The sequence below is a fragment of the Neofelis nebulosa genome, chromosome 12, assembly GCF_028018385.1.
Source record: "Neofelis nebulosa isolate mNeoNeb1 chromosome 12, mNeoNeb1.pri, whole genome shotgun sequence".
Taxonomy (NCBI): Eukaryota; Metazoa; Chordata; class Mammalia; order Carnivora; family Felidae; genus Neofelis; species Neofelis nebulosa.
The window spans coordinates 38,841,056-38,856,789 of NC_080793.1; the positions used below are offsets into that span (position 1 = coordinate 38,841,056).

Consider the following 15,734-nt stretch of genomic DNA (forward strand, 5'->3'; position numbering starts at 1 on the left):
GCAAGGGTGATCCTGAAGAAGCCCCCTTCTCTAACTGACAAGCAAAACGGCCACTATACTCTGTAGTTCAGAATTTCACCCAATATGCCCTCATTGAGATGCAACCAGGGCCCAGAGGGAGAGGCAGGCAATGGCAGTCCCCTGTTCCTGTCCTCAATTTAGGAGACATACGAAACATAAATTAAGGCGTGAGGCCTGTTTCATAAAGCACAAAGACCCTGTGGCCCGCAGGTCGTGGGAGTCGAAAGGGAGGCGAGGTCGTAGCTGAGGGAAAGGTGACTGAGGAGCTGTTGCAGCTTGGGCAGGAGAGTCGCGAGAGGTGGACAGCAGGGAATCAGGAGACTGAGTGGAGAACGGAGCCTTAGGACTCCCCAGGGGTGGGAAGGCGGGCAGAGGACCAGGGAGCGGCTTGGGGTGGCTGCGCCGGGCAGGGCAGGTACTCTAAAAAAGGAAAGTCTGGGCACGCCGGCCGGACTCCACCTTACGAGGGTGGGGGAAGGAGGTCCTGCCTCCTCGCACAGAGTCCAGCCCTTGGTGCTGGAGCTCCTTTTGTGATAGATTCGGGGGAAGTGCGGCGCTCAAAAGGAGATAACCAGTGGTGGCTGCCCAGGAAAGGCGTGTGCTGGGAGGGATTCCTTCTCCGAGCCAGGTTAGTTGTCTTCACTTCCGGGTGCCTGCGGATGAGTAGGCAGGGGTCCAAGGTCAGCGGCCAGAACGCAGATTGCTTTGACCCCTGGTCTTCTACTTCCAGCGGCACTCCGACGACCGTTGAAAATGCGCGGGCGGCAGCAAAACGACAGCCGCGAATTTACCACTTGCAGACCCTAAACCCCACCCCTGAAGGCCAGGCGGCGTCTCCGTAGCGACGTGCAGCGAAGTGCGGCTGCGCAAGGGTGACGGAGCGAGGGCGAAGGGGAGGGGGTGTTTTGGTTCCAGCCGCTCGCCGTCCTTTCAGACTTGTTCGTCTGAAAGCTTCTCGTTCCTTCCTTCCCTAACCCCTTCCCTTTCCCTTTCCCTTTCCCGGCCCCGGTCCTCCCTCCCTCCTTTCCCTTCTGCCTGCCTCCCTGGGTCCGGGCCATTTTCCGGGCCAGGCGCTTTAAAGTGCGTGGCCCCGGGGCCCAGTATATGACCCGCCGTCTTGCTAACCCTCGCTACCCCCGCCCCATGTGGCTGCGGGGCCGCTGCGGCGCTGCCCACTATGGCCCGGAAAGCAGTTAGCAGGAAGCGGAAAGCGCCTGCCTCGCCAGGAGCTGGGAGCGACGCTCAGTGCCCGCAGGTGAGGGCTGAGAGGCCAGGACTCGGGTTATATCGCCGAAGCACCCAAAGGGGGATAGAGTCCTGAGATAAGGGAACCGGAACCCGGGACCAAGGTTTGTAATCAGAGGTGGGGCAAGAGCGTGGCCCAGCCAGTACGGTAAGGGCTGGGCCCCCAGGAATTCATAGGAGAGCAGAAAGGACAGAGAGATGACACACTGAAGGGAAACTTGGAAACAGGGTATACTCCTCAGAAGGCCTACAGCCGGGAGTGGGGCTTGAGGGGAAACTAGAATCTTGGCTTTGGAGGAAGGGAAACCGACGTCGAGTGGAATCAGGAACAAAACCTCCCAGAAGGTACGCGGAGGGAGAGTGAAGTCCACCTCCGGGTGGGGGGGGGGGGGCAGAGATGATTGCGACCTTTATATAGGAAAGATTCTCCCTCCGGCTACCTCAAGCCCCAACATGGGGTTTTTGGCTCCTGGACCTTTGTAAAAAACAGCACTTCTCAGGTATCATTCCTATACCTCCCTCTTTGAAGGAGAAGACCTTGTTGGACGCGTATTCGGACTCTGATTTCCCGTGCCTCCTACCCCGTTAGTGTTTGATTTTTCGAATTCTTCAACCGCCTGGAGCGCGGGACAGGGAGGAAGTCTTTGATAGTGCATCCCTGGAAGGTGTAGGACCCCAGTCTGGCCCTAGTTGCACTCTCCATGCTCCGCGGGGAGTACAGACTGAGAGAGAGAAGGGGACTGGGTAGAGATGCAGCCCAGGTCGGTATAGTAATTATGTGGCCCCTCTTTGCCTTCCCTGTCAAGTATAGCTTTAGGGGATTTGAATCCTTCACTCCTAAAAGGCCTAGTAAACCTTTTGACCTCTTTTCTGCTTCCATTCCCTTGTCTTTCAGCTCTTGTTTCTCATAGGTTTGACTATGAGCAGTATCTTTTCAATGTTGGAAGAATTAAATTGGACTTTTCTGTATTGAGTTACCTATTCTGTTGTATGTGAATCCTGCAGGATGAGTTCTTGGTGATTTCTCTGATACAGGAGGATCTGTCCTTCTGAACGAAAGTAGCCAAAGCCCTAATTTCTAATGTTGCTTTACACAGTTTGGCTGGGATCACTCACTTCACAAAAGGAAAAGACTCCCCCCGGTGAAGAGATCCTTAGTGTACTACCTGAAGAACCGAGAAGTCAGGCTTCAGAATGAAACCAACTATTCTCGAGTGTTGCATGGCTATGCAGCACAGCAACTTCCCAGTCTCCTGAGGGAGAGAGAGTTTCATCTTGGAACCCTTAATAAAGTGTTTGCATCTCAGTGGCTGAATCATAGGCAAGTGGTGTGTGGCACCAAATGCAACACGGTAAGTGTCTGGGGTAAGTGAACCTTACCCTATGTCCTGCTCTAGAACCTCTCACTGCTCACTTTCCTCATCAGTTTCTTTACTCTGCTTTCCATTGCCTTACTCTGCTTTACTCTGCTTTCCATTCCCTCCTATCTGTTGATAACTTCCGCCTCTCTTTCTGTCCCTTTTGCCACTTCCTCATTTCTTTCCTGATAAATCTTCAGAGGAGCCTGTTTCTTTAAGCCTCTTGCCATATGTACAGTTGTTCCACTGCTTTTTTTGGCCTCATCTTTTTGTCTTGCTTTTTAAGTCAGAGAATGCAGAGGAAAGATTTAGGAAAGAATGATGCTCAGGGAGGGCATCATTTGGGATACATAATAGTGGAAACTTAGGTCTTACCTGCTAGACTAAAGGCATATATAAAAATATTTAAGGATGTGTGGGTGGCTCAGTCGGTTAAGTGTCCAACTTGGGCTCAAGTCATGATCTCATGGTTTGTGGGTTCGAGCCCCACATCGAGCTCTCTGGTGTCAGCGAGAAGCCTGCTTTGGATTCTCTGTTCCCCTTTCTCTGCCTCTACCTTGCTCATGCACTCACTCAACACACATTCTCTCTCTCTCTCAAAAATAAATAATATTAAAAAAAAATTAACTAGCACTTGGCTCAAGATAAAGCAAGCATTACTTTTTAGGGAGTAGAATCTAAAGATGTATTTCTTTTAAGAAAGGGCAGAGAATGTGTGTTTGGTGGTATATTTCAGGATATAAATGTTTGCTCTTTGTAAAGTAGCCTCCTGAAGAGGATTCAAAAGAGAGAAAAATTATTATATAAGTAGGAAAGTGTTCTTACACAGAATGACTTAGAAAATAGTTATAAGTGAATGAAAGGAAAAATATGTCGGTAATCTATATAATAAGCACAATTACAGGCATAGGTAAAATAGGTCAATCCATGATTGGATATTACAATATGATTGGAACAGAAGGACACAAATAGCATGATTTCAGAGGAACGGTAAGAGGCAGGGCCTGGAGGTGGGAAATGATTCCAAAGGAAGCATGAGAAAAGATGGGATGTAGGCCCAACTGCTCTCTCTGTTTTCACCTCACCCTGAGTGATTAGACAAGTAATGTCATAATGGCTGGGTAAATTTTCCTTAGGCAGAAGCACAGATTGATTGAAAGAGAGAATATCCTTCTAGATCAAGAAAGTGTTAAGTGCTAGAAGTGTTTGTTTATAAAGGACATAGGCAAAGATTTAAACAAGAGTTTTAAGGAAGGAAATAATATCTTGGAGGTTGGGGCCAAACTGACATTTCCTCTTCTGTTGAGGGTTGCTGCTCGTCATACAGAAGCCTTTCAAAACTAAGTAGTGGTAGGGCACCTGGGTGGCTCAGTCACATAAGCATCATACTGTTGATCTCAGCTCAGGTCATGATCTCAGGATTCATGGGATCGAGCCCCAGGTTAGGTTCTGGGTTGACATCATGGAGCCTGCTTGGGAGTCTCTCTCTCCGCCCCTGCCTCCCCCCCCCACTTGTGCACACGGGCACGTGCTCTCTCTCTCAAAATAAATAAACTTAAAAAAAAAAAAAACCTAAGTAGTTGTGGAAAGACAAAACTTCCTTTTCCTAGTTTCTCATGCCACCACTCATGGTTTAAGAGCACTGTCATTGTGACTTGGAGTAGAAAAAGAGTTTCCCCATTTGGAGGAATTCATTCTGCTCTCCATGTACATCATCATACTGTTTTGCCTGGCAAATGTTGCTGAATTCTGAACTAAGTTAATAATAGTCTTTTTCTTGAATTTATTGCCTCTATTTTGAAGGTTTGAATAATGTAAAGTAATAATTTACTTTTTTTTTTTTTTTTAATTTTTATTTTTGAGAGAGACACACACAATAGTGCGAGCGGGGGAGGGTAAGAGAGCAGTGAGAGGGAGACACAGAATCTGAAGCAAGCTCCAGGCTCTGAGCTGTCGTCAGCAGAGAGCCTGATGCGGGGCTCAAAGTCACAAACCATGAGATCACGACCTGAGCTGAAGTCACAAGTTTAACTGAGCCACCCAGGAGCCCCTAATCTACTCTTAATACCTACCTCTTTCTGACTTCCTGTGTCCTCATAACCTAAGGTGTTTAAATGAGGGCCTATTTTCTTTATATAGTTTATGTTGTTCTTTGTTTAGCTTCCAGAACCGAAGCAGGGAACCAGAAACACTGCTCTTAACTTTGTGACATTTGGCAAATGATTCTCTTGTGTGCCTTTGTTTTCCCATCTATAAAATGGGAGTGGTAATATACAGTGCTGAGAATGTGGCTGTGCACATCTTGGGAAACACTTGTTAGCAATATCTTCCTTATGCAAAAATAGTAGTGGTCCGGGCAGCTGTGTGGCTCAGTGGGTGAGCACCCAACTCTTGGTTTCTTCTCAGGTTGTGATCCTGGGGTTGTGGGATCCAGCCGTGCATCAGGCTCCATGATGGACATGGAACCTGCTTGGGATTCTCTCTCTCTCTCTCTCTCTCTCTCTCTCTCTCTCTCTCTCTCTGTTTTTCCCTACCCCCCCTCCCCCACCCCACTTGTGAATACACCTATCTCTAAAAAATATGTATATATATTTGTGGTGATAATGAATGCAAAGCTTTTTCCAATGCTGTTTGCATTCCTTGGGACTCCACTCAGTTTGAAAGAAAGGAAAATTAAACAATCTTTGGAAAATATGCCAAGATTTGGGGGAAGAAGAGTTTGTGTTGGATTCTCAATAAGTTTTGGTGTATTGAAATTTTGCTACAGTGAAGCAATTTAAATGTATCAAGTAGGAAAAGTATACCACAACCATTTATATCTTAAAATAACCTATTAATTAATGTGTCTGCTGGATAGAAGCTGTTTTTGTCTTGGGTACTGTTGATATCATTAGCATTTAACTGAATATACACAAATGCTAAAAAGCCCTATCATTTCCCAGTTAACTAGCTTGGGGCAATAGTATTGAAACTTCTGCTGAGGCATTAGGTCATCCATTATGGAAAAAAAATCAGATATATTCTATGTCTTTCTGTAGCTTGATTCCTGAGGTGGGAATTCTGCTATGCTATGGGCTAACACTCAAACTAGGGGCAGTCACTTATGCCCCAGAATTCTCTGGGCCTATTAAGCATAACTACAAGAATGGTCAACGTATGTCTTAATCATTAATAACATTAGTATGGTCATATATATTTTTAAGTTTACTTATTTATCTCGAGGGAGAGAGAGAGAGTGCACATACTTGTGGGAGGGGCAGAAAGAGAGAGAATCCCAAGCAGGGCCCATGCGGTCAGCTCAGAGCCCAATGTGGAGCTCAAATTCACAAACTGCAAGATCATGACCTGAGAAGAAATCAAGACTCAGGTGTTCAACCAACTGAGCCACCCAGGTGCCCCAGTATGGTCATATTTTTTCTTTTCTTTTCTTTTCTTTTCTTTTCTTTTCTTTTCTTTTCTTTTCTTTTCTTTTCTTTTCTTTTCTTTTCTTTCTTTCTTTCTTTCTTTCTTTCTTTCTTTCTTTCTTTTTTTTTTTTTTTTAAATTTATTTTGAGAGAGACAGAGACAGAGCAAGTGGGAGGGTGGGGTGGGGAGAGAGAATCCCAAGCAGGCTCCATGGTGTCAGCGCAGAACCCAATGTGGAGCTCTAATCTCAAAACCTCGAGATCATGACCTGAGCTGAAAGCAAGAGCCAGACGTTTAACCGGCTCAGCCACCCAGGCACCCCTGGTCTTGTTTTTTCTTTACCTAGAGAAAAAGGGGTAGTATAACCTTAATTGGAACATGGGTCTGGAAATCAGGTTGGGTAGGTATATTTTCCTGTTTTAGGATTACAAAGTCAAATTGTGTACAGAGCCAGACACAAAAGCTAATTTAGAGAAGCTTGTAAGGCACAAGACAGTAAGAAGTAGCAGGGACTGCAGAGAGCCAGAGAAGGCATTCTTGGCTCTAGCCAGTTTTTGCCATGCAGGAATTTTTTTTTTCTTTAAGTTTATTTATTTTGAGAGACACAGAAACAACACAAGTGGGGGAGGAGCAGATAGGGAGGGAAAGAGAGAATCCCAAGCAGGCTCCGTGCTACCAGCACAGAGCCCAGCATGGGGCTCAAACCCAGGAACTGTGAGATCATGACCCAAGCCAAACTAAGAGACTCCCAACCAACTCAGCCACCCAGGATTTTTTAATTGTTTTTTAATGTTTGTTTATTTTTGAGAGAGAGAGAGCATGAGCTGGGGAAGGACAGAGAGAGAGGCAGAATCTGAAGCAGGCTCCAGGCTCTGAGCTGCCAACACAGAGCCTGACGTGGGGCTCGAACCCATGAACCGTGAGATCATGACCTGAGCCAAAGTCGGAAGCTTAACTAACTGAGCCACTCAGGTACCCCAAGAATTTTTTTTTGTTTTGATGTTTATTATTTTTGAGAGAGACAGTGCAAGCAGGGGAGGGGCAGAGGGAGAGGGAGACCCAGGATCCAAAGTGGGCTCTGTGTTGATAGCAGAGAACCTGATGCACAGCTCAAACTCCCGAACCGAACTGTGAGAACATGACCTGAGCCAGACACTTAACTGAGCCACCCAGGCCCCCTGCCATGCAGGAATTTGAACCTATTGTTAATTTTTCCTTTTAAGGAGAAACTGGAAATCTGGATTTTTATGAGGAAGAGTGTTAACCATTTGTGAAGATTATCGAGAGTCTGGTGTGACAAGAGCTTTAGGTGTCTGAAAGAGAATTATGAGATTAAGGTTGGAAAGGTTCATTAGGATCAAATTATGGAAGCCATGAAGTGTCAAGTTAAGATTTTATTTGTTGGGGAGTGGAGAGACAAGACCCAAGGATTTGAAACAGGGAATGACATGGTTGGAGTACTACTTTAAGGGAAAGTAGTTACAGGATGCTAGTGCTATACTATAAATGAGAGGTAATGAGGGCCAAAAGCAGGACAGTGGCAGGGAGAGAGTGAGAAGGAGACAGATAGAATACATCTTAAGAGGGTGAGGGGCGCCTGGGTGGCTCAGTCGGTTGAGCGTCCAACTTCAGCTCGGGTCATGATCTCGCAGTTCATGAGTTCGAGCCTCGCGTCGGGCTCTGTGCTGACAGCTCAGAGTCTGGAGCCTGCTTCAGATTCTGTGTCTCCCTCTCTCTCTGCCCCTTCCCCGCTCATGCTGTGTCTTTCTCTGTCTCTCAAAAATGAATAAACGTTAAAAAAATTTTTTTTAAAAGAGGGCGGGGGGGCGCCTGGGTGGCGCAGTCGGTTAAGCGTCCGACTTCAGCCAGGTCACGATCTCGCGGTCCGTGAGTTCGAGCCCCGCGTCAGGCTCTGGGCTGATGGCTCGGAGCCTGGAGCCTGTTTCCGATTCTGCGTCTCCCTCTCTCTCTGCCCCTCCCCCGTTCATGCTCTGTCTCTCTCTGTCCCAAAAATAAATAAAAAACGTTGAAAAAAAAAATTTAAAAGAGGGCGAATGGGTGGCTTGATCAGCGGAGCCAGGATTTATTAATTGTTTTTTAATGTTTGTTTATTTATTTAAAAAAAAAATTTTTTTTAATGTTTATTTATTTTTGAGACAGAGAGAGACAGAGCATGAATGTGGGAGGGTCAGAGAGAGAGGGAGACACAGAATCCGAAACAGGCTCCAGGCTCTGAGCTGTCAGCACAGAGCCTGACGCGGGGCTCGAACTCACGGACCGCGAGATCATGACCCAAGCCGAAGTCCGCCGCTTAACTGACTGAGCCACCCAGGCGCCCCTATGTTTGTTTATTTTTGAGAGAGAGAGAGCGTGAGCTGGGGAAAGACAGAAAAGCAGAATCTGAAATAGGCTCCAGGCTCTGAGCTGCCAATCTTGATCTTGGGGTTGTGAATTTGAGCCCCACGTTTGGGCATAGAACCTACTTTAAAAAAAAAAAAGATCTTAATGGTACCATCTGTAGATGGTGACATGCTCAGATATAATCCAGAGGATTAAGTCAAAATTGATACTGATGTCTTGAACCTGGGTAACTAGAAGGATGGCAGAAGTACTGAACAGATTTGAAGAAAAAATGAGTTTAGTTTTATATTTTCACTTAGCTGAAATTTAAAAGAGGGGTAAAGGGGAGTACCTGGGTGGCTCATTTGGTTATATGACTGACTTTGGCTCAGGTCATGATTTCATGGTTAGTGAGTTCGAGTCCCACATCAGGCACTCCTGTCAGTGCAGAGTCTGCTTCGGATTCTTTGTCTGCCTTTCTCTCTCTGCCCCTTCCCGTACTCTCTCTCTCAAAAATAAATAAACATTTAAAAAAAAAACCAAAACCTTAAAAAAGTAATAAAAGAGGGGTAAAGATTGAAGTTAGTGATTTGGGGAATAGTCATCTATATATAAGGGATTATTGAAATTCGTGCACTACTGGGGTGCCTGGGTGGCTCAGTTGGTTAAGCGTCTGACTTCAGGTCATCATCTCACAGTTTGTGGGTTGAAGCCCCACATCAGGCTCCATGCTGATGGTGCAGAACCTACTTGGGATTCTCTCTCCTTCCCCTCCTCCCTCCCTCCCTCCCTCCCTCCCTCCCTCTCCCCCTTCTACACTCGCCCACTCTGTCTCTCAAAATAAATAAACTTAAAAAAAATTTGCATACTACCGTGGGAGAGAGGGTAAAGAAGATACTTTTTTTTTTAATGTCTGTTTATTTTGAGAAAGAGAGTGTGCATGCAAACAGGGGAGGGGCAGAGAAAGAGAGAGAGAATCCCAAGTAGGCCCCATGCTCAGGAGTTGGGGCTGCTGAATGAGGGGGCCTTGATCTCACCACTGGGAAATCATGACCTGAGCCAAAAATCAAGAGTCGGATGCTTGGGGCGCCTGGGTGGCGCAGTCGGTTAAGCGTCCGACTTCAGCCAGGTCACGATCTCGCGGTCCGTGAGTTCGAGCCCCGCGTCAGGCTCTGGGCCGATGGCTCGGAGCCTGGAGCCTGTTTCCGATTCTGTGTCTCCCTCTCTCTCTGCCCCACCCCCGTTCATGCTCTGTCTCTCTCTGTCCCAAAAATAAATTAAAAAAAACGTTGAGAAAAAAAAAATTAAAAAAAAAAAAAAAAAAAAAAGAGTCGGATGCTTAACCTACTGAGCCACCCAGGTGCCCCAAAAAAGCACTCTTAACTTCCATAAACCTTGCCGAAAATTGCGAAAATTTCATTGTATGTGTCTTTTCTGGGCATGATGTGGGAAAGGTGGTGTGGAGACAAGGCCATAGTTTTCTTGAGATTTTCAAAGGGAGTACTATGAACCAAAAATGGGTAAGAGCCACTGATATTGAAAGGGTGGCTAAAGATAGAACCTTGGAGAATGTCTACATTTATGGAGCAGGAACTGCTACAAGGAGACCAGGGAGGTCAGAGGAGAACTAGGAGAGTACCAAAAAAATTCAAGAAGGGGGATATTTTGGAGCACCTGGTTGGCTCAGTCAGAAGAGCATGCAAATCTTGATCTTGGGGTCGTGAGTTCAAGCCCCACATTGGGTGCAGAGATTACTTAAATAAAATTTTTTTAAAAAGAAAAAAAGGTATTTTGAGAGGGGATGGTTTGAAGAGGAGGATAGTAATAGAGTGATAATGTATGCAGAGTTTGAGGTATTTAAGACTATCAGGGACTTAGCATAGTAGATAAAATTGCTTATTGCAGTTACAGAGAACCTACACCAAAGGGAACCAAGGAGCCTCTCAGTAAGAGGGTGTTAGAAGGGACTTAGAAGACTGATTTGTGGGAAGGCTTGAGGAAATGGGACTTTCACAGGAAAATTTCCTGTGAAATTATTTTCACCCAGACACCAAGGCCTAGCTGATAGTACCAGGCTCACTCCCTACATATCAGGGCTGCTTCCTTTTTCTCACCATTTCCCAAAGTAATGGTCAAGGGTATACTGCTGACTTCCCAGATAGACTTGGTGGATCATAATGAAGCAGACAAAATGAGTTTAGGCTGCGATTTGCTGTCAGATGGGAGGAAGAAGAACTTTAAGGAGCCTAATTTTGGGGATGGGGAGGACTGGTAAGCACCAGGGTTGAGAAAATAGCTGTAATGTTTTCACTGAGTTTACATATGCAGATTCCTGAAATAAAAGCAGAATATGAGATCCAATTTGAGACACAGGAAAACAAAATATGGTGAAGTGTGGGAGTTTTGCTTTGACCAGATCTTTAATTCATGCTCCTTCATTTTACTATTTTATTTCCCCAAAAGGATTATACCCTTTTAGAAGATACTTTTATCTTAATTTTTTACTTTTTTAAAGATTTTATTTTAAAGTAATTTTTACACCCAACATGGGGCTCAAACCTACAACTGAATGAGCCAGCCAGTTACCCCTAGAAGGTACTTATAAATGCTTGCAGAATTTCTTGGGCCCAACCAGGTGTACAGCATTCTTATCTGTATCCTCCAGTTTTGTTTCATAGGATAGTAATCTGTAAATTAGCCATTTTAAAAATGACATGGTTATTCTCTGCCTAGTAAGAAATGTTCAGATTTATTCCAGAATTAGTCTTTATGTTATTTTCAGAATATTTGACTCTTAGAGGAAGATTTTATTATTTATGTTTTATTATTTATTTTTTGACAGAGAGAGGCAGAACATGAACAGGGAGGGGCAGAGAGAGAGAGACAGAGACAGAGAATCTGAGGCAGCTCCAGCCTCTGAGCTGTCAGCACAGAGCCTGACATGGGGCTCAAACTCATGAACCCCAAGATCATGACCTGAACTGAAGTCAGTCGCTTAACCCACTGAGCCACCCAGGCGCCCCTAGAGGAAGACTTTAGATGTGGAAATGATAGAATTGTTATGTTGGCAAGTTCATCTGCTGGGGCACATGTGTGGAAGTGTTTCTACATGGGAAATCCTTGTGGAAATGCCTCAAATTCTAAGGTTTCATATAGAGTTAATTGATGTTAGGAGGCTTTAGGAAGAGGAACAGTAGAAATATGTTTATGCCCCTTACATGTGAAGGTGCTAGAGTTGTTTTTTTCCTGCCCTTTTCTGACTTATCTTCATGTCTGGGAAGGCCTTTCTTGGATTAACATAGGTGTGGGACTCAGGAATCCTGTTTTGTGTAGTGCATTGCAGACTGTGGATCACCTTCTGTTTGTGAGAAAATTAATGGTCAAGAATGTTAGGGCCCGACCAGCAGTCCTGTGGAGGGGTTTGAGAATTTTAGGGCAGTTTTTCTCAACAAGAATGTTGATGGTGTTTTTGGTGGTTTCTTTGTTGTCTGAGACTTTATCTCATATTTTACAGAATATTTCACATTCCTGGTTTCTACTCTGTATATTCCAGCAGTGCTCCCAACCCTCTCTACCCTGCACCCCCAGTGCTCCAAAGAGGAAGTAATTTATAGTGTGTTCAGGGAGGATTTCCCAAAGGAAGAAGGGGCTTCAGCTAATGGGGAGGAAGCAGAGGTGTGTGTTCTGTAGCCAAATCAAGAAAGTACAAGAAATGTTGAGGGTCCCTAATAAACCCATTTGGCTGATGCAGGGCAGAAACTATGGGGAAAGAGACTGTGACACATTCGCTGGAAGGTTGGCTAACTGAATCTCCCTTGAATAATTTTTTTTTTCCTTTGGTTCATACTAGCCTTTTTTTTTTTTTCTTTTTCTAAACATTTATTTATTTTTGAGGGAGAGAAACAGTGCCAGTGGAGGAGGGTCAGAGAGAGAGGGAGACAGAGAATCTGAACCAAGATCCAGGCTCTGAGCTTTTGGCACAGAGCCAGACATGGGGCTCGAACTCAACTGCAAGATCATGACCTGAGCCAAAGTCAGTTGTTCAACTGACTGAGCCACCCCAACGCCCCTCATGCTAGCCTTTAATAATGAATAATCTTGTTAATCACCTTTCTCATCTAGACAATTGAGTCACATGCAGTATGATCCCTGATATATTTAGAGCCTGTTCCTATAGCTCTATAGCCTTGGAGGATGAGGAAACCTGAGTTGCTGAGAGCAGAGGTTTGCTGGGAGGTGCCTGATAGGCCAACTACCAGAGGAAAGTTAATAATAAAACAGTCTAGAGGTGCCCAGGTGGCTTAGTTGGTTAAGCGTCCAACTTTGGCTTGGGTCATGATTTCACGGTTTGTGAGTTTAAGACCCATATCGGACTCTGCGCTGGTAGGGCAGAGCCTGCTTGAGATTCTCTCTCTCTCCTCTCACAAAATAAATAAATAAACTAAAATAATAATAATAGAACAGTCCAGTTATTTCAGTTAGTTCCTACCTTCCTTGAACCCTTCCGAAGCTTGTCTTCCCCACCCCCAAGGCCAATCACTTGAACAGCTGTCATATCACCAAAGGAATAAAAAAGTTCCGGGGCGCCTGGGTGGCACAGTCGGTTAAGCGGCCGACTTCAGCCGGGTCACGATCTCGCGGTCTGTGGGTTCGAGCCCCGCGTCGGGCTCTGTGCTGACAGCTCGGAGCCTGGAGCCTGTTTCCGATTCTGTGTCTCCCTCTCTCTCTGCCCCTCCCCCATTCATCCTCTGTGTCTCTCTGTCCCAAAAATAAAATAAAAAACGTTGAAAAAAAAAAAAAAAAAAAAAAAAAGTTCCATGAGCTAAGCATGACTTCCTTTGTCAGTTTACTTGTTTTAAAATTTTTTTTTAATGTTTTTATTTATTTTTGAGACAGAGAGAGACAGAGCATGAGTGGGGCGGGGCAGAGAGAGAGGGAGACACAGAATCCAAAGCAGGCTCCAGGCTCTCTGAGCTGTCAGCACAGAACTTGAGGCAGGGCTCGAACTCACGGACTGTGAGATCATGACCTGAGCTGAAGTCAGACCCTTATGACTGAGCCACCCAGGCGCCCCCAGTTTTCTTGTTTTAAATTGATGCATATTTGATTTCTGATACTTAGGCCTTTGTTTCTCAGGCATGACCCAGAAACCAGCTGCATCACAGTCACTTGAGGTGTGTGCTAAAAATGCAGTTTCCTTGTCCCTGCTCCAGTATGGATTCAGGATTTCCCTCAGTGAAACCTAGGAATTGACATTTTATTAGTATTTTTTAAAATTTATTTACATCTATTTATTTATTTTCAAGTTCATTTATTTTTTCTCAGTACTCTCCACACTCAGTGTGAGGCTCAAACTCATGACCCTGAATTCAAGAGTTGCATACTCTTCCGACTGAGCCAACCAGGTGCCCCTATTTATTTATTTATTTTTTTTAAGTAATCTCTATACCCAGCATGGGGCTTGAACTCATAACCCCGAGATCAAGAGTCATATGCTCTACCAACTGAGCCAGCCAGGTACCTGAGGAATTGGCATTTTAAACAAGCTCTCAGGCAATTGTTACGTGAATCACTGGATTAGACTTTATGCTATGTAGCAATAATTTTTTTGCTACCTTATTAAATCTAGATCAGTTGTTTGAATCCTCCCTGTATTTTCTAAACTATGTTCAGGGCGTAAGTGGGACATTATAGTTGATGGATCTGGAAGAATGTCCTTGTAGGCATCTTGGTTAATATCTGTTCAGCCAGTAGGGTATAATTAGATGTTATTTCTGCACTTTGAGGAAGCCCTTGACAAATGGTTATTTTTCTTTTCTTTTTCAATTATTATTTTTCTGATTTGCCTGTTCCTGATCTCAATTACAGATAAAGCAAGATATTTGCCCATTATTTTTTCAAGTCAGATCTTAGCTTAGGACATTAGTTTCCAAGTTTTTGGTCTCTTTTCTAGCAGATTAATATGTAAACATATGTCAGAATATCCACATTTGTTTGTTTTTTGCTTTTGTTTTTAAGATTTTATTTTTAAGTAATCTCTATACCCAACTTGGGGCTCAAACTCAACCCCAAGATCAAGAGTCTCCAGCTCTTTTGACTGAGCCAGAATATCCACATTTATACCAACAAATTTGATGATGTCATTTTGTATTGCATATTTAGATTCAAAGATTTGTGGGTTGAGTCTGGGCTCCGTTTTTTATTAACTTTGTGCCTATGGACAAGCTCAAATACCTTCTCTTAAGCCTTTCTTCTCTCACCTTTAAAATAAATGGAGAAAGTAGTACCTGCCTAGCAGGGTCAGGAACAGAATTAAATAAAATGTTATTCAGCACAGTGCCTAAAACATGTGTTTAGTAAATTGTTGATGTAATTAATGGTGGCAGTGAAGAAGAAGTGGCAGTAGTGATTTGTTGGTCCTAGACTTTAGGTTTATTTTTGGCCAGGTTCGGGTGTGCTTAAGGTAAATAGCATTTCTGTACCCTGTAAATGGCTTCTTTCTGTATGGTAGTTACATCCCAAGTAGCTTAGACATTTTAAAATAATTCATCTAGGGCCACCTGGCTGGCTCAGTCAGTGGAGCATGCCACTCTTGATCTCAGGGTTGTGGGTTTGAGCCCATGTTGGGTGTAGAGATTACTTGAAAATAAAATCTTGAAAGAAAGTATCATCTAAAAATAAATAAATAAATAATCCCTACTGTATTTATTATATTTATATAATTTATGTAAGGAAGTACAATTAGGAAATTATATTTAATTTCATTATAGAAGGAATACAGATAAAAGCAAAATATTTTTCTGTGTACAAATTAATACCTAGTTCTGATAAGGATGTGGTGAAACAGGTACATATATACATTGCCACTGAAACCCTTTTTTGACAGCAATTTGGCATTATATTTCAAAAGTCTGGTACATATTAATTATTGAATGAAGAGCCTAAAAATATCATACCCTTTGACCTAATATTTTCAGACTAGGGAATTTATCCATAGGAAGAGAAGTCTTTTTTAATGATACAATCATTGCAAGCTATTTTATCTAAATATTAACAAAAAGAGAATACTTGAATAATTTATGGTAAATCACATCTGCATGATATTATGCAGAAATTAACATAATTATGAAGACTAATAACATGCAAAGCATTTGATATGTTAAATGTAATGAGATACAAAATTCTATCTGTGCTTATTATAGCTGTACACAATTATGCATTGACAAATGAAAAAACAGATTTGAAAAGAGAGGGGGCACCTGGCTGGCTCAGTTGGTGGAATGTGCAACTCTTGATCTCAGTGTCATGAGCTTGAGCCCCATGTTGGCGTAGAGATTACTTGATAAAAATAAAAAGAGAGGATTC

At 43.8% G+C, this 15,734-nt stretch overlaps 1 protein-coding gene across 1 annotated transcript in view; it reads left to right on the top strand.

Moving 5' to 3' along the window:
- The first annotated feature begins 919 nt into the window (after positions 1-919).
- DCAF12 (DDB1 and CUL4 associated factor 12) overlaps positions 920-15,734 on the top strand; it is a 38,824-nt gene continuing 24,009 nt past the window's right edge. The window contains exons 1-2 of the mRNA XM_058695105.1: positions 920-1,276; positions 2,364-2,618. Coding sequence (XP_058551088.1) covers positions 1,199-1,276; positions 2,364-2,618 — 333 coding nt within the window. The 5' untranslated portion in view covers positions 920-1,198. The remainder of the gene's footprint in view (positions 1,277-2,363; positions 2,619-15,734) is intronic.